The 25,369-nt window shown below is 41.3% G+C and overlaps 1 protein-coding gene across 1 annotated transcript in view; it reads left to right on the top strand.

Annotated features, from left to right (window-relative positions):
* The window catches only part of LOC146859531 (CD5 antigen-like), a 628,425-nt gene that overhangs the window by 372,972 nt on the left and 230,084 nt on the right, over positions 1–25,369 (top strand). The window contains exon 5 of the mRNA XM_085650238.1: positions 24,967–24,999. Coding sequence (XP_085506364.1) covers positions 24,967–24,999 — 33 coding nt within the window. The remainder of the gene's footprint in view (positions 1–24,966; positions 25,000–25,369) is intronic.

Below are 25,369 nucleotides of genomic sequence, written 5' to 3'. Positions count from 1 at the left end.
TTATGCGTGGGGGTGGGGGCTGCCCAGAATGGGCATACCAATGCCCCCACCCCCCAAAAAAATAGCCACAGTGTTTCTGCCCCCCTTGGGGGCATATCAGGACAACCCCCTCCCCCGCGATACCCCCCTGGTGGCAGAAAGCCATCTAGGCACGGAGTTGTTTTTAGCAATGTGCCTACCTGTGCATTTTGGGCCCTAGCGCAGCCGGCACATAGGGAAAACTACCAAACCCACACATTTCTGAAAGCTAGACAAGTCCAGCGAGGTATGGCTTGCGTGGTTCCCCTAACGTTTTCCTACCCAGAATCCCCTGCAAACCTCAATGTTATCTGAAAAAATCACTTTTTTCACACATTTTTGTGTGGGTAAGTTGTGGCATCACCGGGCTAACACAAATGTCCCACCACCCAGCGTTTCCCAAGGTCTCCTGGTAAAAATGGTGCCTCACTTGTGTGGGAGGCCCAAGTCAGATCCTTCCTTGTTGCTGTTCCAACCCTTCTTAATCAGATCTAAAACTTCATTTAGAACCACATCCAGTGCCATTTCATCACACCATCTTTTTTCACTAATGATCTGTTGATCAATGATACAAACCAATTCATCAGAATCCTCCCAATCATTTTCATCAGACAAAGTGTTGGGTGTAAGACGTGACAGCACATCTGCTACGTTATTTTCAACTCCTGGTATGTATTTTATCATGAAATTATATTCTTGTGGCCCTATCACCCACTTTGTTATTTTGCTGGATGTGGCATCGAGGCCCTTTTTACTAAATATCTCCACCAGGGGCTTATGATCAGTTCTCACTTCGAAATCAACACCCCAAAGGAACTTTTTTAATTTTTTTATAGCCCAAAATACTGCAAGGGACTCTCGTTCCACAACTGAATATCTAGTTTCAGGATCTTTGAGACTTCGTGACCAACACATAATGGTTTGCATCCCATAGGAATCCTTCTGTTGCAAAACAGCTCCCAGACCCTTTTCACTTGCATCAGTGATGAGTATGGGTTTGATCATAGGGTTAAAACTAGCAAGAGAAGGTGCTGCGTTAAGTTTCCCTTTGATATCAATGAACTCCTTTTCCCAACATTCAGTCCATTTGAAATCCACACCTTTCTTAAGTATCTCATATTTGCTGCACAATTAGCAAAGTACTTTACAATATTTGTCGATCACTACACATTTGTTTAATTGTCTCAAGTCAATGCAGAGTCTCAAATCCCCATTGGGTTTGCGTGCTGCCACTACCGGAGCCAACCATTCTGTCCCTTGAACCTCTTCTATGATTCCCCAATCTTTTAATTTTTCAATTTCTTTTTGCATATCCTCCCTTACTGAAAGAGGAACATTCCTCACTTTGCAACATACAGGAATAGCATCTTCTTTAAGTATAATTTTATGCTTGTATCCTTTGAGACACCCCAGATTTTTATTGAAAACATTGGGATACTCTTTCTTAAGATCATCAACCAAATCCCCACTTTCTTTTTTCATAATAGAATTTATGTCACTTCTTAGTTGAATGGGAGGATCAGCATTGGGGTCAAGGAAGACTCCAAGGTCACCTTGATGGATCCAACGGATGATGCTATCACCTTTTATTGATACGTACGTTTTACCTGTAACAAATTTTTTTTTGTACTCGATCAGACCTGTGAAATACCCATGAAGTTTGATGGGCTCTCCCCCATAAGCCAATGGCCTTATGTCTGGCTTCAAAAGTTTAACTTTACCTTTCAAATTATTCATATAAAATCCACATGAAACAATTGTAATTTTCGCTCCTGAACCAAATAAAACTCTAGCTTTTGCTCCTTCAACTAAGATTTCATCATATGGACAATTCTTCTTCTTTTATCCACTTACCACCTGTACAACTATCTGACCACATTCTTAATCTTCGGAGTTGAATTCATCGTATTCACAATCATTAACATCAACTTCTTTAACCTTAGATATCACCTTACTCTTACACATTGAGGCAAAGGGACCTTTCCTTTTGCATTTAGGACATGTTAAACCTAAAGCTGGACACTTTATATTATTAGCCAAATGTCCCATTTTACTGCACCTGAAACACTTACTATTGGTCCATTTTTCATGAGGCTCCTTTGTAACTCCTATCTTTAGATCTATAACTCACTTTACCTTTGTTCTTAATTTCTTGAACCTTGAACTCTTTCATGGAATCTTTCTTCAAAACTGCAACACATTTCATCGAATGTTCAATCCTTTTGGCTACAACGAGAACCTCATCTAGGGTAGGCTCATCACGTGACCATAATTCTTCCCTGACTTTCTCCATATTGCATCCAAACATGAACTGATCACTTATACGTTCATCAGTTAAGCCATCGAATTTACAAGAAGAAGCAAATTTCCTTAAAATAGTTACATAACATTCCACCGTTTCCTCATCACCTTGCATCCTCTTAGCGAACGTATACCTTTCTAAAATAGTGCTTACCTTTGGCAAGTAATGATTATCTCGTTTTTTGATGCATATTTCATAGTCGTTGAGCCCATTCGCTTCTTCAAGTGATAAGTCTTGTAGGTGGTCAAAAACGTCTTGCCCCTCCGACCCTAAACAATGTCAAAGTAATGAAGACTTTCTCTCTGCACTAAGTGAAGGGCCACATACCCTAGGGTACCTTTCAAATACAACTTTCTACTTCTTCCATTGTATAGGAGGATTACCTGCCTAAGATAAAAAAAATGTGGCTGCAGTAACATTTTGCATTTTTAGATTTCTATTATTATATTCAAATATTTTGCATGAATGTGTGAGCTAGGAACAACCATAGAGAGGCTCTGCTCGAGAAGAGAACACAGGGCCCTATCGAAGACAACAAAAGGATTACTTGTGTCAACACGTTTTGTAATTACTCCAATGCACTCAAGAAGAGCATTTTAAAGAACTGGAGGGTGCTCAAAATAGAGGGTAGCTCTCTACCTCCTCCCCTCTTTGCCTTCAAAAGGAGTTCGAATTTGAAAGACCAATTGGCACATACCCGCCCTAAATTAATGAGGAACCCAGAATCCACTACACTGTGGGGATTACCGCCAGTCGTGGGTCATTTCCCATGTGGGACCTGTTCAGTATGTTCTCAAACTCGGCATACTACCGAGGTAGATATTGGGACAAGTAGACCTTGGTCCCTCAAAGCACACACAAACTGCAACAGTGAAAGGGTGATCTACCTAATTAAATGCCCCTGTAACAAGAACTATGTGGGCATGACATCACGTAAGGTCAAAGTGAGAATATCGGAGCACAAGAGTACCATTCGGTGCAGGAAAAGTGCGACCAAGCTCACTAACCACTTTTTATCAGTGGGCCACAAGGAGAACGAGCTGCAGTGGGTCATCCTTGAACAACCACGCATTCCACCTCACATTACTGACATCCAGAAGTTCCTTTTACTCAGAGAGCAGAGGTGGGTGCACAGACTGCACTCAGATACTGAGGGTCTGAATGATGAGATTCCTTGGCTGTTGCTATAGTATTTCCTTATAAAGAGTATTAAGGATATGGACTGACCTGCATGTCAGACAGATGATACTATTGGGAGTTTGTTATTTAGTTATACTCACCTTATTGAGACTGTTTGTAACGCCCATTAGTGTTTGTATTCGACCTTGAGCACTCTTGGTTTGTTTTGATCATATAAGACACTGCCCAGTATCAACGTCAGGAAGTCTAATATACTCTGATGTGATCCACTGACTCGTTTGCTATCTGATCACGTATAGCAACATTCCATCCACACTACGAGTGCCAGCGATATGGACTGACCTGCATGTCAGACAGATGATACTATTGGGAGCTTGTTATTTAGTCACACTCACCTTATTGAGACTGTTTGTAACGCCCATTAACATTTGTATTCGACCTTGAGCACGCTTGGTTTGTTTTGAGCATATAAGACACTGCCCCAAGTGAAGGACTCTGGGTATTTACATACAGAAGGATACGGTGTTCCAAGCACCACTCCAAATATACTCTGATGTGATCCACTCGTTTGCTATCTGATCACGTATAGCAACATTCCATCCACACTACGAGTGCGGGGGGGCAGGGCATAGTATAGAGTAGGTTACAGATACCGCACATGCGCATCGCGGGTGGGGGACTGCAGGCTAGCGTTCCTTTCTCTGCGCATGCGCGGGCTTCAGAGAACAGGCAGTTTTGTGGACACCTAATCCGGCCCATCGCACCTGTATCGACTACGGATAGAGAGGGATAAATAGACAGTGTTGGCTCGTCCGCAGATACCTCCGGTCTTGATTCATAGACCGCCCCGGGGTACCGACGGACAGGTGAGTTTGGACTGTGTAGCTCTGAAAACTTTGTTGCGCACGTACTGGGTGCTTTGGTTGTGTTTTGTCACTCTAGTTGATTTGCTTGAATTTCTCGTTGGTCTTGAGCATTTGATAGCGCAGAGAGATCACTTTTAGTCTTTTTCTTACTTATACTACCTAAAGTCTGGTCTGACCTTTTACTCTTAGGGACCTGTAAAACCTGTTAAGAGGCTTGTCTCTTTGGGATACTTTTCTATGTGGTTCTTCCACTTGTTTAGTAGCACCTTAACAGTTAGTACGGTATGAAACACCTAACCGTCTTCATAAGGCACCTCAGTCCGGGTCCTTCTACTTCCTATTATTATTCTGCTAACGTTTTGATTGACCACTTTTTGCCATCCATTGCGCTGCTTGGGTGCATCTCATGTTTTACACCATGCCTTCAAGAGGAGAGTTTTTTCAGGTATTACCAGCTGCTACCTGTTTTCTCTCCTACTGTTTTTATGTTTAGAGCGGGGCCCCTTTCCCTGAGTTGAGACCAGGTTGAGGTGAGGGCAGCGCCCACTTGATATGGGTAAGTGCAATTCAATTTACCACATTGAATGCCATTCAGCATTAATATATGCGTGATTTAAGGCCATTTAGGATTAATGACCCCTGACTATGTTTGTACACAATGGGCCATTGTATCTTTTTACTTTCTTCCACAGGTATCCGGTTTTGATTGTTCCTGACCTGACCGGTGCGGTAGGATTAGTTTATTCACACACCCCTTTTTGAATATTTTGTTGACACGTTTTCACATTTAACCACAGCAGTAATCTAGGTCCTGACGAAAGCCCTGATACTATTTGATCTTTTGTGGGCAGAAACATGTTGACCGATCATGCTATGGACAATAGCATAATGACAAAACTATTTATGCCATATTGCCATTTTGCTTCTTAATCTTGACAAGGGTCCTCTACCAATAAAGAATCTTTGAGCATCCTTAGCCATTTTTAAATTCACTCTATTATAATTTTTACTGCTGATTTTAGGATCTCCCGTTTTGCTCTTTGGGTAGGATTTCATCCCAGACAATACCCGTGAGGGATCAGGTGACTATCCTCCTTTGTTGCTTCTTCCATGCTAGTGACCGGATCACTGTTTTATGAACTGGTCCAGCAGGTTGGAGTATACAGACCCAGATGATAATAACAATTAACCACCTTAAGTGATTGATGGGTCCTGTTTAAGGAGAGGCTCTCTTATAGAGTTGTCACTTTTGTAATGGGGTTTACCTTGGCTAATTTGTGTACTTTCTTTACTCAGCCCCAGACCCAGGTTGTTTCAGTGTTGTGATTATTGTTCTTTAGGGGAATTACAACCTGCTGGTCTACAATTTTGTACTAAAATTTTCCCTTAGACCTCCACCAACATTAATTTGTGTTATTACTGTTAGAACGGCATTCGCCGTAGGTCTGTCTTTTGTTTTTTCGAATCCATGAACTTTGGGATTCGACACGCTCCTTGGCTGGTTTTCTTCTGAGAGTGCATCCTTTCACTTGTAGTGTTTGGCTTATGGTCGTTTCTTCTTTTATCTTTTTTTCGTGTTTTCTGGTGTTCAAACAACACCTCTGTTTGAATTGCCTACCCTTGAATACTGACAGCAACCTTTTGCGATGTCTGAGAGACAAGGTCTATCGTTTGATGACGCAGTAGCGTTAGACATTCTGCAGACACCTAGCATTATTGATTTACCACCCAATACCACTACTTGCAAAGATGAGGATTGGAACAAGGTGCTTTTCCTCAAACGAACACATGCACGTACACAAGTCCATGGGGCGATTATGACCGAGTATTTGCGGTCTGACTGTGCACCTACAGGCTTAATAGTAACTAATGCCCCAAGATTATTTTTGGATGACAAAGGTTTCCTGAAAGATTGGTCTTTGGTGGCTTGGCGCTGTACGCGTGATTGGCTCATTTTGATTATAACAACAGCCAAGAGAATAGCAGATAACATCCTAGTTGAGATCCAACTCCTAGAGTCCCAGATCAAATCAGTTCTGGTGACGTCAAGCTTCAATAAACAGTCCAAAGAGACGGACAAAACTACTAAGGAGTTCAGGGACACTATACTGGCAAGTAAAATAGTTAAATTTAAGAAGGATTTAGCTAAATTCTCCATGACCAAGGTCTATCCTTACACCAGTGATTCTTACACTCCCCCGGTGTTTAACCAACAAGGGAGACGACCCGGTTCAAACTATTCAACGTCAGGAAGTGAAAATGATTCGTCAGACTCGGATCATGGTGGTAATCCTTCTTCTAGAGGGCGGCATTGGAACAAACGGGGTCCGAGAAGAGGCAATTTCTATGGGGGTCCACAACAACCACAATGGTGGCCTCCTGGTCCCTTTAATTATCCACAGCCCTTTTTCCCTCATCCTGGCTTTCAGGGCCCTTTTCATCAGGATAACTTTCAACAACAGCCTTTTTTAGGGCAGGGCCAACGTCGCTCCAGAGGAAGGAGAAGATCAGCACAGCCCAGTGTACATTGGAGTCCTCCAGCATCTCGGACACGGAGCAATCTGAAAGATCCTCCAGTAGCAGGTCCCAGCAACACGACAGCCTGATTGTGAATCTGAGCAAACGGATACTCAACAAAGACGAGACCTCTGTCCTTGAAAAAGGACTTGGGTATGTTCCAACTTACAAGGGAGACCCATTCCAGACAAGACAAGAACTCGCGGGTTTCTTTAGAAAAGTCAGATTACGGGCTTTCTTCAAAGATAAACCATTAGAAGACAACCAAGAAGATGGGTCCAATACTGGTCTACGCCCTAAATCGACTTTTACTCCACCTGGTCATATGGTCCCTCCGGAAGTACTAACATTTGAGAGGGCTGTCCTCAGAGATGCTGAAACCATTTTTCAAAATGTAAACCGCTCTTTTTCCAACTTATCCAAAAGCGAACGTTTTGCCCTCCGGTCGTTAGCAGATGACAGATCCATCGTCATAAAGTCTGCTGACAAAGGGGGTGCAACAGTCATTATGGATGCGGATGCATACCAATCAGAATGTAGGAGACAACTGAACAACACGAGTTTCTATCGCCGCATTAAGCTGGATCCCACCAAGAGACTTCTCGTGACCATAAAAAACCTGACAGATGAGGCCCTAGAACAAGGCTGGATCACTGCTCATGAGGCTCAGTTCCTCTATACAGCATACCCTATTATCCCCTACTTTTATGTATTACCCAAAATACATAAAGGGGTTTTTCCTCCACCTGGTAGACCCATAATTTCGGGGATAGGGTCTGTTCTTGAACCCCTATCTACCTTTGTAGATTTTTTCTTGAAACCGCTTGTAAGAACCATGCCCTCTTTTGTTGAAGACACGAAAGACTTGCTACGCATCCTTGACGGGATGCCATTTGATGTCACCCAAGATTTTTTGGTGAGTTTTGACGTGGAGTCATTGTATACATGTATTCCACAGGATGAGACATTAACTACCATAAGAATGCTCCTTGAAGGTGTCTCCCTGCAGAGCCCAACTCCAGTGGACTTCATCATGACATGTGCAACTATGGCCATGAAAGAGAACTTCTTTAAGTTCGAGGAGGATCTCTTTTTACAAGTCTCTGGGACTTCCATGGGGAGCATTTTCGCGCCATCCTTAGCGAATCTGTACGTCCACCAGATCGAACAGACCGAGATCCTCTCTGACACAAATCCGTTTCTAGGTCATATTTTGACCTGGAAACGTTATATTGATGATATTTTTGTCATCTGGAGGGGCCCGATCGAGACAATCAGAGATTTTCACACCTGGTTGAATAACATGAACAGGTTCCTGAAATTCACCTGTGATTTTTCAAGAGAAAGCATATCCTTTTTGGATCTACGGATCAGCCCAAATAATGACACTCTCAGCACTGAACTCTATAGGAAACCTATGGCACGGAACTCCCTCCTTCATTTCCAGAGTCACCATCCTAGAGCTCTGAGGGAGAACCTTCCATTTGGACAATTTCTTCGCATTCGGCGGAATTATTCTCTGAAATGTCCAAATACAATGAACATGCTTCCTTTCTGTCCACACAACTACAGGAGAGGCAGTACCCTAAAAAGATCATTAAGACATCTATGAAAAGAGCTAGGAACAACCATAGAGAGGCTCTGCTCGAGAAGAGAACACAGGGCCCTATCGAAGACAACAAAAGGATTACTTGTGTCAACACGTTTTGTAATTACTCCAATGCACTCAAGAAGAGCATTTTAAAGAACTGGAGGGTGCTCAAAATAGAGGGTAGCTCTCTACCTCCTCCCCTCTTTGCCTTCAAAAGGAGTTCGAATTTGAAAGACCAATTGGTACATACCCGCCCTAAATTAATGAGGAACCCAGAATCCACTACACTGTGGGGATTACCGCCAGTCGTGGGTCATTTCCCATGTGGGACCTGTTCAGTATGTTCTCAAACTCGGCATACTACCGAGGTAGATATTGGGACAAGTAGACCTTGGTCCCTCAAAGCACACACGAACTGCAACAGTGAAAGGGTGATCTACCTAATTAAATGCCCCTGTAACAAGAACTATGTGGGCATGACATCACGTAAGGTCAAAGTGAGAATATCGGAGCACAAGAGTACCATTCGGTGCAGGAAAAGTGCGACCAAGCTCACTAACCACTTTTTATCAGTGGGCCACAAGGAGAACGAGCTGCAGTGGGTCATCCTTGAACAACCACGCATTTCACCTCACATTACTGACATCCAGAAGTTCCTTTTACTCAGAGAGCAGAGGTGGGTGCACAGACTGCACTCAGATACTGAGGGTCTGAATGATGAGATTCCTTGGCTGTTGCTATAGTATTTCCTTATAAAGAGTATTAAGGATATGGACTGACCTGCATGTCAGACAGATGATACTATTGGGAGTTTGTTATTTAGTTATACTCACCTTATTGAGACTGTTTGTAACGCCCATTAGTGTTTGTATTCGACCTTGAGCACTCTTGGTTTGTTTTGATCATATAAGACACTGCCCAGTATCAACGTCAGGAAGTCTAATATACTCTGATGTGATCCACTGACTCGTTTGCTATCTGATCACGTATAGCAACATTCCATCCACACTACGAGTGCCAGCGATATGGACTGACCTGCATGTCAGACAGATGATACTATTGGGAGCTTGTTATTTAGTCACACTCACCTTATTGAGACTGTTTGTAACGCCCATTAACATTTGTATTCGACCTTGAGCACGCTTGGTTTGTTTTGAGCATATAAGACACTGCCCCAAGTGAAGGACTCTGGGTATTTACATACAGAAGGATACGGTGTTCCAAGCACCACTCCAAATATACTCTGATGTGATCCACTCGTTTGCTATCTGATCACGTATAGCAACATTCCATCCACACTACGAGTGCGGGGGGGCAGGGCGTAGTATAGAGTAGGTTACAGATACCGCACATGCGCATCGCGGGTGGGGGACTGCAGGCTAGCGTTCCTTTCTCTGCGCATGCGCGGGCTTCAGAGAACAGGCAGTTTTGTGGACACCTAATCCGGCCCATCGCACCTGTATCGACTACGGATAGAGAGGGATAAATAGACAGTGTTGGCTCGTCCGCAGATACCTCCGGTCTTGATTCATAGACCGCCCCGGGGTACCGACGGACAGGTGAGTTTGGACTGTGTAGCTCTGAAAACTTTGTTGCGCACGTACTGGGTGCTTTGGTTGTGTTTTGTCACTCTAGTTGATTTGCTTGAATTTCTCGTTGGTCTTGAGCATTTGATAGCGCAGAGAGATCACTTTTAGTCTTTTTCTTACTTATACTACCTAAAGTCTGGTCTGACCTTTTACTCTTAGGGACCTGTAAAACCTGTTAAGAGGCTTGTCTCTTTGGGATACTTTTCTATGTGGTTCTTCCACTTGTTTAGTAGCACCTTAACAGTTAGTACGGTATGAAACACCTAACCGTCTTCATAAGGCACCTCAGTCCGGGTCCTTCTACTTCCTATTATTATTCTGCTAACGTTTTGATTGACCACTTTTTGCCATCCATTGCGCTGCTTGGGTGCATCTCATGTTTTACACCATGCCTTCAAGAGGAGAGTTTTTTCAGGTATTACCAGCTGCTACCTGTTTTCTCTCCTACTGTTTTTATGTTTAGAGCGGGGCCCCTTTCCCTGAGTTGAGACCAGGTTGAGGTGAGGGCAGCGCCCACTTGATATGGGTAAGTGCAATTCAATTTACCACATTGAATGCCATTCAGCATTAATATATGCGTGATTTAAGGCCATTTAGGATTAATGACCCCTAACTATGTTTGTACACAATGGGCCATTGTATCTTTTTACTTTCTTCCACAGGTATCCGGTTTTGATTGTTCCTGACCTGACCGGTGCGGTAGGATTAGTTTATTCACACACCCCTTTTTGAATATTTTGTTGACACGTTTTCACATTTAACCACAGCAGTAATCTAGGTCCTGACGAAAGCCCTGATACTATTTGATCTTTTGTGGGCAGAAACATGTTGACCGATCATGCTATGGACAATAGCATAATGACAAAACTATTTATGCCATATTGCCATTTTGCTTCTTAATCTTGACAAGGGTCCTCTACCAATAAAGAATCTTTGAGCATCCTTAGCCATTTTTAAATTCACTCTATTATAATTTTTACTGCTGATTTTAGGATCTCCCGTTTTGCTCTTTGGGTAGGATTTCATCCCAGACAATACCCGTGAGGGATCAGGTGACTATCCTCCTTTGTTGCTTCTTCCATGCTAGTGACCGGATCACTGTTTTATGAACTGGTCCAGCAGGTTGGAGTATACAGACCCAGATGATAATAACAATTAACCACCTTAAGTGATTGATGGGTCCTGTTTAAGGAGAGGCAGCCCTTGGAATTAGGCATCTGGCTAAAGACCTTATAGCCTCCTTCCTTGTTAATCGCAAACAGGCAGTCAATCTGGGCAACTACTACTCGCCCACTTCTGAACTGCCCTGTGGAGTCCCTCAAGGATCCTCGCTAAGTCCCACACTTTTTAATATCTATGTTGCGGACTTGGCGAGGGTTATTAAATCACATGGGATGCGATTAACTACCTACGCGGATGACACCCAGCTTGTGCTGGCGGTGCATAAGAACGGTCCAGTGGTAGCAGCTAAGTTTCAGGAGGGGTTACTGGATGTACAATCATGGATGCACAGTAACTGCCTGAAACTTAATGCAGAGAAAACCGAAGTTATGACTTTCGGTAAGATCTCCCCCGAATGGAAAATCCCATAAATAAATAAATAAATAAATAAATAAATAGAGTTGTCACTTTTGTAATGGGGTTTACCTTGGCTAATTTGTGTACTTTCTTTACTCAGCCCCAGACCCAGGTTGTTTCAGTGTTGTGATTATTGTTCTTTAGGGGAATTACAACCTGCTGGTCTACAATTTTGTACTAAAATTTTCCCTTAGACCTCCACCAACATTAATTTGTGTTATTACTTATATAACAACCATACAAACTGGCTTAAATATAACGCTAATTATACAATTATGCTTATTGCGAAGTATATTCTATTTAGAGAAATTATTGTTATGTATATCTGCTAAGGGTAGTAATCTCGTAGCTGTGTATGTCTGCTTCTAGCACACTATACTATAAAGTCACTAGTTCATGAGCAAGAGCTAAAACAAATACATTTTTAGCGCCTCCCAAATGTAGCTCAAAGTTATAAAGCTGTGCCTGTCAGCGTAAATTGTGATGCTGAGCGCACGATGAACAAAACTAAGTAAAAGCCGTGCGCATCGGCGTGTAGCTTCCGATAGTGATGCTGAGCGCACTTCAGGTTGCTAGGGTACTCGAAAGCGTCGCTTTCAAAATGGCCTCCACGTGGGATTATACTGCGGAATGACGTCAGACGCCTGCGTGACTGCAGCAAGATGACGTTCACTGTGATTGTCGGAAGAAGAAGGTTCCTGACGCAACATATGAAGAAGTTCTATTCCTCGTTCGTAACGACAACAAAGAGACGTTGGTGTTTAATTTTGAAGCAATATCAACTTTCAAATTATATGCAGTCTCACGAAGAAACTCGATGCCTTTTTCAATGTGATTGACAATTATAAAACAACTATTAAGCGCTATACGAGCTGCAAATCAAATTCCAAGCGCTGAGTCATCAATCAAAGGCGCAAAAACACAAAGAGTAGCTAATGTTACTGAATGTTATCAATGACGCCAAAGCCCCAAGGTTTTGTCAAAGTTACCGATAATCGACTTCTTCAAATTAAGTCATCAGCAAGCATAGAAATTATGTTTTTGAAAATCAGGAAGTTAGTTTTAAAACAGCACTAATTCCAAGATGTCGATGTTCTCCACGACAATCCTAAGCGTGCTTAAATGTTCTTAAACCATTCTCAAGTAGAAATATTATTTACAAATTAAGTCTGAGGCATGAGGCATGAGGAACTTCTATCAAAATTAAAGGATGAGACCGTATCGGAAATGTATTTACTCAAACTTTAATACATATGTGGTGAAGCTCCCAATCCTTGTTAAAATGAAATTTGATAACCAAATCTTGCTGAAATTAAATTCTGGTAAAGTTCCTTAGTATTAACTATCACTTCAGAGAAATTTGAGGAGAAAGGTCTTATTCTAGAGCTATGTAAATTGGGCTCTTATAGGTAAAATACCTGTTCTCTTTAAATGAAGAAATTTCTCACCAGACTTCTGTGTTGAGATCTCACATGGGCATCCTGCCGACTACGCCAGTGAAGCAGTCCTGTTAAATGACATCAGGACACAGGAAGGCTGTTTCATCTTAGGTTTATTCCATAGAGATCCCATCCATGCAGCAGCAGGCATCAACAGCAACTGAACAAGTTTACTTCCAAATCTTCTCACATAGAATACGGTGACATCACAGATGACACCACTAACATTCCTAACCTGACATCTAATAATAACATAAGGCAGATTAAATGTATGTCAGTACATTGACATACTACACAGATCTTCAGCCTCTTGCAGGATTCAAGAAGGGAGGAGGAGGCCCTGAAGTGAAGAGAGAGGTCGTAGCAAGGTGCGATGTGGAGAAATCTAGGCCTCACATTCTACTTTTGAGGAAACAGGGTGTATGTGCGAGAGGTTGTGAGGCTGACGACAGGGTCTGGTGGATTGGTGGAAGTGAAGGCGGCTATTAAGATATGCTGGCCCTATGTTATGCAGTGTCCTGAACGCGTGTGTGAAGTCATTAACACTGCTACTCTGATAAATGCACCGGGGCCTCAAAGGAGGCAGGGTGGCTGCACCCTGAAGCCCCTGATAGGGAGCAACTGCAGTTGATTATAGGTTTGTATGTTCAAGATTAGAAAACTTGGTTTTAGAATTTTTAAGAGTCAGACAAAGTGCAAAGAACGTGCAAAAGTAATTCTTCATGTTAACCATACAGTTGGCAATTTTTGTCTCTAAATTGTGGTGTCCATGGAGAGACACGGTCCAAAATTGCCAAAGTGATATTTTTAGAATTTAAAATTGAATTCTAATGAGAAAGGAGAATCTAGATTTTGTATCTCCTTTGTAATAAGGGCTTTATAGTCTATTCAAGTGACTGGTAACTGAATGAGCTTTTATCTTGGTCAATGGAAATGTGTTTTCAGTTTTTATTTGCCAGTTTCTGAAATAATAGGAGGCTCATTTGAAATGACCATGCATCCTCTAAGAACAGTTATTTCCAATCGGTGATTAGAAGAAACCTCCACTGATTTCTATGTTCATTATGATTTGTGTTGATGTCTCTCCAAATGAGCTGAACTAATGTATTATCATTACTCAATCTTATTTAATGCATTTATTTACTGGAAACAAAATCTTGAATAATATTCAACTAGTTTATTGAAAATTCAAACCTGGTTTGTGACTTGGCCAAATTCGTAAAGTCTAAAAACGTGTCTATACATTTTACATATTTTTAAATGATCAACGTGTCCGGCTACTGATGAAGGTAGGGCAGCAAGGCTAAGTGTTATTGTTGGGAGAGTTTGGTTCATCCCTGATGAAGAGTGGAGCATGCAGGGAATTGATGGTTTTGTTTATATCAATTCGAATGCCAGAGCAAAGAAAGTTGCCTTTTGGGTTAGTGAGTTTCTGTGAGGTTCGACGGTGCCTCGATATTCAAACAATAAGCCCAAGTATTTATATTCATGAGCGGTTTCTATTTTTTCTTATGAAGGTATTTTGGGTTTTGTTTCCTCATTGTTAATTTCTAGTTTACTTGGGTCACAGTAAGAAATTATGTGATTTAATGATCTTTATAGACCTGCAGGGGTTTTATAGAGTAAGATTGTATCATCTGCACATTGCAGGATCGGCAGGTCTTGACTGATGAATAGCCAGTTCGGGTGTGTCTACTTGTGACTTGTCGATCACATCATAGAGAGCCACAATGTAAATATTAAATAAGGCGAGGGCTAATATACAACCCTGTTTCAGCCCATTAAAAGTCCATATTTTTCTTGACATTTTTCGACTGCATGCAAAATGATAATGTAATATGGATTTGTAGAGTGCTAATTTTCACCCATGAGAATATCTTGGCACTGACTAGGTGAGTGTAGGTGTGTAGTAAGGCTGGGAAGAGTGTATTGCCATAGTCTACTCTTCTTGTGATTAGGGACTACATGATGAAATGTCTGATATCCAATGTATGATGTCATCAGTTCCAAAAGAATGTTAAGATTGAAGGAATGCTCAAGGGATAGATGTGGAAGCTGATTTACAAGCTCCATTGAAGATATTATTAAAAATCTGGGAGTCACTTGAAGATCTTACATAGCATGCAGAGGATGTGGATGCATGAGGAGGCGACGGGGTTGAGATGGGTCTTTATCGTGAGTAATGTATCCAGGCTGAGAACTAGGTTCCAAGCATGGTTTGTTGGGGAGGGTGTGGGTCCAAGTTTGGCGGGCAGCCAGGTGGAGTCCCAAGGTGAGCTGTTATTCCCAAAGATCAGCACTTCAATTTTGTTCGTATTGAGCTTGAGGCCATTTTATTCCATCAAATTAGCCACGCTGGTCATGCATTGCTTGAAGCTTGCATTGGTGGTGTCCTTATTCATCTGTGAGGGAAAAATGTGCTGGGTGTCATCAGCAAAGGAAATGATGTTGGTTCCTTTGGATCTGATGATGTTTGCCAGAGAAGCCATGCACAAGTTGAAAAGTGTGGGGCTGAGTGACAATCCCTGTCGGACTCCATAGATGAGGTCATTGGGTTCTGATGCGAACGGCGTGAGTCTGACTTGTTGCGTTCTTCCGGAGAGGATGGAAGCTATCCATTTGAGTTCTGGTCCTGGTATTTAGGGGTGGGCAATAAATTCTACTCCGCCATTGGAGTTCACAGAGTTTTGGCCACTCCGCATTACAATTATAACCCTGAGTTATGGCAAAACTCAGCCAACTGCTGTAAGGCAGAGTTTTTTCTCATGCGTGGTTTGCCAGTGGTAAGTTGGCGAGTGCGAGTGAGAACTGGCATTCCCTAGCATGATTTCCAGCCGCTGGGAGGGCACCTGACAATATTTCCTCAATGCGAGCAGTCGCGACTGTTTGCGGTGAGAAAGCTGCTGCTTCAGTGGAAAATCTACTCGAGCTGCAGTAAAGAAGCAGCACCCTCTGGTGTGCCAAGTGGTTCATTCTCACTGATTTTGCTGTGTGGAACAAGCTCCCTGAACTAAAAATCATTGCCAGTAGCGTGATGTGCCAATTTCTGCCCGTTTGCGGAACTCTGAAGAATCTTGCTGAGTTTTCATGTAACTCCTTGGAATTCCTTGGAGTGAAACTCCACAAGCTCTACCCACCCCTACTTGTATTACTGCTGTGTGTAGTCTACCATTGAAAGTGTGGTGGAAGATGGTGTTGAAAGCGGCGGAGAGGTTGAGGAGGATGAGGGTGGCGGTCTCTCTATGGCAGAGAATGATGTGGATGTTATCTGTGGCAGGAATGAGGACTGGTTCAGTGCTGTGATTGTTTTCAATTCCTGATCGTGAGTCGTACAGAGCTTGTGGTGTTCTAGGTTATGAGAGAGTTGTTGATGTTCTTCTCAATGACTTTGGCTGGGAAGGGGAGCTGCAAGATGGTTCGCTAATTACTGAGTACATCAGAGTCGGCTGAAGGTTTTCAAGGATGGTGGTGACATTGTCATGTTTCCGGCTATCAGGGAAAGTGACTGTCTTGAGGGAGGTGTTAATGACTGAAGTGAGTGCAGTGCTGTTCATGGCTCTTCCCAGGTTGCAGTCATGGTGGAGGCAGGGTTCTGTAGGCACCCCTGAGTTGACTGTCTCCTTTATTGCTGCAGTGTCCTCGATAGATAGAGGGTTCCATGCTGTCAGTTGGTGGTCGTTGGTCAAAAAGGTTAGCAGGCTGGGCAAGTCGTTGAGGGGTGGCTGGGGTTCAAAGTTGCTATAGACCTTGGGGACTTTTTCGTGGAAGAAGTCAGAGAGGTTGAAGCAGAGTTCTTCTGTATGTGTGATGGCGTTGGTCGCAGCTGTTGGGTTGGTTAATTTCTTGACAATGGAAAAAAGTCCCTTGCCATGGTTGGAGCTAGATTTGATTCTCAGGTTCAGGTCCTTTTTTTGGTCTTTTTGACTTGATGGTGATAGTATCTAAGTACAGCCTTGTAGGTGCTTATTTTGGTGGTTCCTCTGATGATTCTCCATTTCCTTTCAAGCTGTTTACAAGCTCTCTTGGATTTCTTGAGGTCAGTGTTGTACCAGCTATCATCATGTAGGCTATCTGAATGGCATTCAGCAGTGGTACCGGAATATTGCATTGTTGCAGTTTGTACCACAGGATATTATGCTGGACCTTGTCAAAGGCCGCTTTGAAATCTCTAAATTTTGAGTGTAATGATGACTTTGTTCCAATGAGTTTTCCCACTAGTATAGTGAGTTCTGCAACTGAGTCATGACGAAAGGTGGTCTGAACAAACGGGTTCAGAGATTGTTTTTCAACCCGGCCATCCGGATCTTGTAAAATGCACTTTTAAAAATGTTTTGCCTCAATATCTAACTAGGTGTTAAGCTTACAGTTTGCTAGGTTCTTTTGGTCTCCTTTTTAATAAATAGTTTCTAGGTTTTTTGTATTACCTGCGTTGTTCTTCAGTAGTTAAAGAGTTAAGGAGAGAACTAGGTGCCTTTGTCTTGTCTTACTTTAAGGAAAGGTCTCATTTTGCATGACCACCCGAAAGTGTTGGACTGATACTGCTGGTTTTTTGACTGTGAGAGTGCACAGAGGACTGCAAACCAGAACTTAGTGCCAATGTTCTGAGCCCTAAAGTGTATGTTTGGTTGGCTTAAATCCAATAGACATAAGTTAACTTACCAAGGGTAGCCAGTGCATGTAAGTTAAGGAGTCTCTCCTGGGCTGCAGCACTTTTTGTGCCACCCTGAGAGCAGCAAGTTAAAACATGCCCCCTAGTCTGCACCTGCAGGCTGAGAGAGCAGCTTGAAACTGATAACCCAACCTTGCCATTTAAATTAATGACAAATCCCAGACTTCCTTTTTATAATATATATAAATCCCCCTAAGGTAGGCTTCTAAAAAATCCCAGGGCAGGGTGCTGTAAATTAAAAGATAGAACATGTATTCATCATTTTTACTGTGGAAAGGCTTGTTACCCCATTAGCGAGTGCAGAGTTACACGCTGACACATTAGCTGTGCTAAATTGTGAATTAGCCTGCTAAGTTTGGTACACCGAGGTATGAAACAAATCGTTACCTTAAACCCAACTTGATGTCCAGGTCGAATTTAATGTAACTTCCACATAAAAGCAACTTTTAGAATGTTGCCATTCTGTTGCCCAAAGTTTTCCCGGTGGCCATTTGCAGATGCTGGCCAGAAGACAGTCCTTCGCTGTCCTGGGGGTGTGGTGAAGAGTGACTTCCAAGGGGAGCCACAATAGAGTCCTACGTTTGGAGGAGGTATGACCTCTCCCTGGCAAGAAGAGTCACAGGGTAAGATTATAAGGGTAGCCACATTTGAAGGGCAAATGGTAGACACAAGAGGTGCTGATCTTTTGTCCTGATAGACAGGTTAGCATCAGGGACAGAGATTGGTGCCAAGTGGCCTAAACAGTTTTCCCATTGGTCTGTAGACCACACTTAGTCATACCTCTTGGGTGGGCTGCAAAGCTCCACACATTAAGAGAAGTATTAGGCCATCTTGGGAGTGGGCAAAAAAAGTGCACTCTGGGATAGCTAGTTCCCACACATTGCAGGAAGTCATCATCAGGAGGAAAGGGACCAGGTTGCCTTTTGGCTAGTAACCACCTCATCCCCAAAGGGCATTTTCTGGTCATTAATATGGCACCCCTAGCACCGAGGCCTCAGATCACATCTGGACTCGGAAGAGGACTGACAAAGGACTGCAGTGCTGTTCCCTGGACCCGGCAGAAGAGAAGACTCAAGGAGTCAGTTTGCTGACTTTGTGTTCCCACTGCAGGGCAATAACAAGCTGAAGAAACCCACCTGGCAAGTCAGTAACCACAATCACTCGACCACCCTGACTATTGACGAGCAGCCTGCAAGACCAAGACCCAAAATCAAAAGTTAAACCTATGTCTGCTGGTCCCAGGAGAGTCATTGGAGTGACGTTTGGTTGCCCAAGAAGGACACTCGCCACCATCAAAAGGAACTGCTGGGCTCGCTGTGACCAGAAACCAGTAGTCCGATGACAACTGAACATTTGCTGCCCTGACCAGGACTTTGAGTGACATCGAGCCCTGTGGGGAACGTCACTCCACACTGATTGTGGACCGAGGAGTAGCACCAGGTAGATCACTGTTGATTAAACACTATCCTCAGCATCATACAGCATCTTCAGCATCTTATATTCCTTGCATCAGAACTATTCCATTCATGTCTACAGAGATTCTTCATTTGAGCTGGAACTGGACTTGAAAAGGCTCCGGTGACAGGTAACTGTCCAACTACTCCTCACTTGTCACCTTGGCTTGTTTTCTGCTGGAGTTGGTCATCCAAAGTGGGCCACGGTACCCAAACACAACTCTTTAACAAGTGATGCAAAGTATCTGCTAACTGCAGTAGTTGCCAATGCTTGCTGATAATTGAGTGAAAAGCAGTCATTTACGTTTTACTTAAAAATCTATGTCTCTGGTAGTTTTTCTTAATTTTAATTTTTACTTTCTACAAATTCATAACAATATGTGTTGTGTGACTTTCTCAAGTGGTTATTCTGGTACTTCCAAATTCTTTGCACTTGTTTTTTTGTTGAAGCCTTAATGTTCATAGTCACAGCTACTCGGGGTTGAGCTATAGTTTTACAAATGAGCCTGACTAGACTCAAGATAGTATTGTGAGTATATTACATGGTGACGTCACACAACTGCACCATGTAATACACCACTTTCCTCACAGTTGCCCTTTGCTTTCAAAAAGGTGCAGCTGGAAGAGAATTTGGCCGAGTGCACTGTCATGCCTTCCCTTGTCGTATTGTGGTAAGTAATAATGACTCATTTATCCTCTCAGGAGGTAATACTTATGCAATATTTGTTGCTATCCTCTTGTCGACTGCCCTGGGATGATATATTTCAGTTAGCTCTGCTTGGCTTTCTGTTTGTCCGTCTGTAAAGAGCCATTATGAATTGATACCAACTTTCCTTCAGAATCGTCTTGGGGATTCTTTTTTGTTTTCTGGCTATCCTATGGATTGCATTTTTCTTCTCCATTAGGTCCTTACTGAACAAAGAGGAGCTATTATGCTGTATCTGGACTATTGCAAAAATTCTTTCTTGGATTGTTTTGCATTTCATTTTTGGTGTTGGATGGACATATACATTAATTCATATTAGCGATTTTTTTTTTAGAATAATTTCCAGTTTTATATACAGGTGGCTTGGATTTGGTTTCTTTCAAGTGGAAGCTTTGCTATTTTATCCTTCTTAACCGAGTTTAGGAAAACGGCAAGACGATCCTTTCCCTGACCTAACTTCTTTTCTTTTCTTGTATGTCAAATTTGAGAATTCTCATTGCTGAGATTCAGTCCCAAGTGCAGAGACTCACCCACTCCTGAGGGGCATTCACCATGAATGCAGAGGCCCTTTGTAAATCTGGCACATAATATATTTCCTTGGATCCGCATACCCAGTTGTCCATTTGAACTATATTGTAGTCACAAAATAATCTAGTTACAGCTTTCCACATAATCTAAGTTGACTTGAATGTTTAACAATGGTGGACTTTAAAAATGCCTTAATGTCATGTTAGCTGACACCACTGCATGTTAAGATCTGGCATTATTGGGACCTGAACGTTGGCAAAAAGGTAATCGAAACTCAGACAAAGACCTAAAGTTTTGGTCTTTGCCACTGAGCTCTGTCCTCAAAGACCGTATCAAGGAAAGGCCAAAGAGAAGTGATCCAGCCCACACTGTCCTGCAGAATCCAGCCTTTTTCTCTTCCTCAAATTTTGTGCCCCACATTTCATCCACTCGCCTTATCATACATTGACGGATGCAACACAGTACTTACTGGCCCTAATTTACACCAAGCAAAGCTTTTCTTCAGTCAGTAGCATAAATATTGTTTAGCCAATAGACTTTGAGAGAAACTCCCTTACAATGGAAGAACTGCATTGGGTCCCTCTCCCTGACAGAATCCATTTCACAGTCTGTAGTTTGGTCTTGAGTACTCTCCATTCAAGTAAACCCTGCTATCTGGCCTCTAACTCAATGTTTACAGGGTAAATAGACATAATATCGAGAAAAAAAATATCGAGTGGACAGAATATCGAGTTTTTAATATAGAATGGACAGAATATCGAATTGCAAAAATATAGTGGTGAAGAATATCGAAAAACAGGTAAGAAATATCGATTACAATAATACAGAAGTAAGTAATATCGACAGTCATAATATAGGGGCACATGCATCAACAATGCCATTTGCGATTCCTTATTAGCGAAAAATAAGGAATCGCTAATAAGGAATAGCAAAAGGCTATGCATGTAGGAATCGCTATTCAAATAGCGATTCCTTAACTTTCCTTAATTGCTACTAGCAAATTGCGAGTAGCAATTAAGGAATGCCATCCCAATCATTCCTATGGACCTCCAGGCCCATAGGAATGAATTGGAGATTGCATGAGTAAATAGCGAGTACCAGTAGGTTCTCGCAAATTGCTCATGCAATTTCAAGGGTGCAAGGGTGTCAAAATGACACCCTATTGCACCCCTGAAATTGATATGTGCACATATGTTGCACACACACATGCTCTAAGGGCATGTGTGTGCGCAACATGAAACTTTGAAAAATGCACAAAAGTGCATTTTTCAAACTTTTAGCAAATTACCATGCAGTTCATCTTCATGGTAATTTGCTCCCCCTATTAGCGAATTCGCAAATTTTTTAACTTTCATGCATTGCATTTAAGGAATCCCAAATTGAGATTCCTTAAATTAAGGAATCTCAATTTGGGATTCCTTAAATGCTATCGCTATTTAAGGAATCGCTATTTAAGGATTCCTTAAATAGCGATTTTTGCTTTTGGGTTGATGCATTGGAATTGGGTATTTTTAACTCAATACCGGGAGCTATTAGCGAATCGGTATTTTACCGACTGGATTTTGGCTTGATGCATGAGGCTGAAAGTTGTTAAAAATATTGAATTTTTTATAGTGTTTTAAGTGTTAGTATATGTGTTAAAAGTATGTATTAATATTGTAATGTATGTTAGAATATTTTTAAAGTAATGAATTTTATGTTATTTTATTTTTGTGTAATTCAATTCCGTAGCGGGTTGTGGGTTTATAGGGGAGTAGGGTGGGAAGTAATTTAATTATAGTACATTAAATAATAATTTATAGGAATTATTAATTATTTTTAATTTAATTTTGCGTTTTACTTCTGTAGCGGGTTGTGGGTTTATAGGGGAATAGGGTGGGAAGTAATTTAATTGTTATTAGTTAATTATTAATTAATATTGAAAATTAATTGGTTGTTGATTAATTATTAATTGGTAAATAATTTGTATTAATTGGTAATTAATTTGTATTAATTGTTTAATTGATAATTATGTTAATTGTATTAATTTAATATTTGTAGCGGGTAGTGTGTTTATAGAGGAATATGGTGGGAAGTAATATAATTGTCAAAAATTAATTATTTAAATAATTTGTGTATATCGTTAATCAATATATTATTAATTAATTATTAATTGGTATTATTAGCATTTATTAATGTTTGTTATTGAAAAACAATTGGTTGTTAATTATTAATAGGTAATTAATTAAACACAAATGTATTGGTATTTATAAATAATCAATTATTAAATCTTGTGTGATTGGTAATTAATTGTAATACCTGTTTTGATATTAATAAATAATTATTTTATAAAAAAATATTAATTTATTATTTTCCCTACTTTGGCACTTACTTGAGTGGGAATAGTAATTGTTACCCCTACGCTATCCAATGCTTTCCCTATTATGGCACTCTCTGGAGTGGGAATAGTAATTTTTACCCTACCGCTATCCAACGCTTTCCCTACTGTTGCACTCTTTGGAGTGGGAATAGTCATTTTTACCCTTCCGCTATCCAACGCTTTCCCTACTGTTGCACTTTTTGGAGTGGGAATAGTAATTTTTACCCCTATGCTATCCAATGCTTTCCGTACTGTTGCACTCACTGGAGTGGGAATAGTAATTTTTACCCCTACGCTATCCAACGCTTTCCCTACTGTTGCACTCACTGGAGTGGGAATAGTAAATTTTACCCTCCCGCTATCCAATGCTTTCCCTACTGTTGCACTCTCTGGAGTGGGAATAGTAATTTTTACCCCTACGCTATCCAATGATTTCTCTATTATTGCACTCTTTGGAGTGGGAATAGTAATTTTTACCCTCCCGCTATCCAACGCTTTCCCTACTATTGCACTTACTGGAGTGGTAATAGTAAATTTTACCCGCCCGCTATCCCACGCAGAAAATATTGAATATTTTTAATAAATATTACGTTAATATATATGTTTTTTTTTTTTTTTTTACTTACATTAATTATTTATTAATTTTAATGTTATTTAAGTATTTTTAAGTATGTGTCAGTTAATTATATGTATTATTTCATTAATTTTACATTACTTTTAAAACATTTAAAAAAATATATATTTTGACTAATTATATTATTTACAACGATATTTTGGATTCTATATTTTTGTACTTTCCTGTTTGGAGATAGGGAGTCGATATTTTGGTATTCTATATTTTGGCATCGATATTTTTGTAAGTCTATATTTGTGTAGTCGATATTATGTCAGTGATCCGTTTACAGATTCGAATGAACTACGAGGAGGTTATTCCTGATCAGACAGAAAATCCAAAAGTCTTACAGAGAAAACGGACATCAACAGGCTTTCTCTGTATCTATCAAAAAAGAGGACGGGGAGATTACCGGTCCAGAATACACTCACCACCAAACAACCAAAGTCAAATACCATATACTGTTCCGAGGGGATTCTGTATCCACCTTTCTCACACCTTGGGATCCTCGACCTGTAGACTTTATCTATGCGCATGTTTGCATCGACCACTTTGGCAGAATGGGTTATGTTGGGGCAGAACACTACTCTTTTACTAGTGGTAGATTGAGGGGGAGGGTGCGCTCATGTTAGATTTTTAATGACACTTTCACCAGATATTTTTGATCTTGTGCATTTATATATCCACTTTTCATTTTATTTTTATGCAGGTTATCCTAAACTAAGTGCTTTATTAGTACAGTGCTCGAAAGTTGTGATAAGATGTCAGCCAGCACCTTATCACCCACGCATTTGAGTTAAAGAGCGCCTCACTCTACTGAGAAGATTAGGTCACATCATATACTGTTGGTCCTGACAAAATAGCCCTAGATCGCTCCACGACTACCTTAGGGATGAAATATGTTGACCTATAACTTAGACCAGAGCTTGCTAGACGGTCTATAGGTGACAGATTTACACTCTCACTTGAAGAGACACAGACCATAGTATCCTAAGTGTCTCTGCCTTCTTTTTTAAGCTCAAGATCTACCGGGGATATCACATTAAATATTTTGTTGGCATCTGGTTGGCAGTTGATTTTATCTTCACACCATTCACCGATCTTCTCACATTGTAGGACACACCATTCCTTGTTCTCCGGTGCTCAATTGGCATATTTATTAACAGATCTCTGACAAAGAACCCTCTTGTGGGGCCCGCCAGGCATTGCAGCGCCGGCCTGGCGAGGAGCACCGCCCTATGATGAAGCATGTCACCTTCAGGTGAATGAGGGCAACTGTACTTACAAGCACCTGATTCCCCTGGGACCTGCTTACAGCTAGGGATACTTTCTCAGGGGCTGAATCCCCTCAGAGCCTTTTCTCTGTTTATAGATTGAGACTCAGGAACAAGCTCCTTTTCACCCTCAAACTTACTTAATTGGTGGTGCAAACTTGGGAACGTCTCAACACAGACTGTATGCCTGTATCCTCCATGTCTCACCACACTGTGATGCCGCTTCTGATGTAGTCTGTAGTAGTACAATTTGTTGTTTGGAGTTTTATTACTATTTAAAACAAAGATCAATGATCTTATCTTCAATTGTTTTTTTTTTACAGAGAATCGGAAATTGCGCCCCCAGATCTACAAAGGTAATGCATTTTTAACAATGTATGCAGATTATTAGACATGTAATTCATATAGCATGTATTTTAATTAGGATCTTTGTGTATGTATTTCAAATATATCATGTAGGGAAATACCTCTTTTTGCATGCTCACCCCCAATGTTTTGAACTGATGCTGATGGTTTTTGCCTCTGGTAAGTGAGGTGTACTCAGTGCCAGTGAGGTCTTTGTCTGAGGAGCTCTAACACCACTGGCATATCTTAACTTACTTATAAGTACCTAGCATATTTTACCAAGTGAACTCAGGGTCTGTGAGTTAAGGTATCCCTCATGGGCTACAGCAGTTATTTTGTCACCCTGATTTTGATGAGGCAAATGTATGTCTCCGAACCAAT

The sequence above is a fragment of the Triturus cristatus genome, chromosome 3_2, assembly GCF_964204655.1.
Source record: "Triturus cristatus chromosome 3_2, aTriCri1.1, whole genome shotgun sequence".
NCBI lineage: Eukaryota > Metazoa > Chordata > Amphibia > Caudata > Salamandridae > Triturus > Triturus cristatus.
The sequence above is the reverse complement of the archived record's forward strand: the minus strand, read 5'-3'. Positions and strand labels throughout refer to the sequence as shown.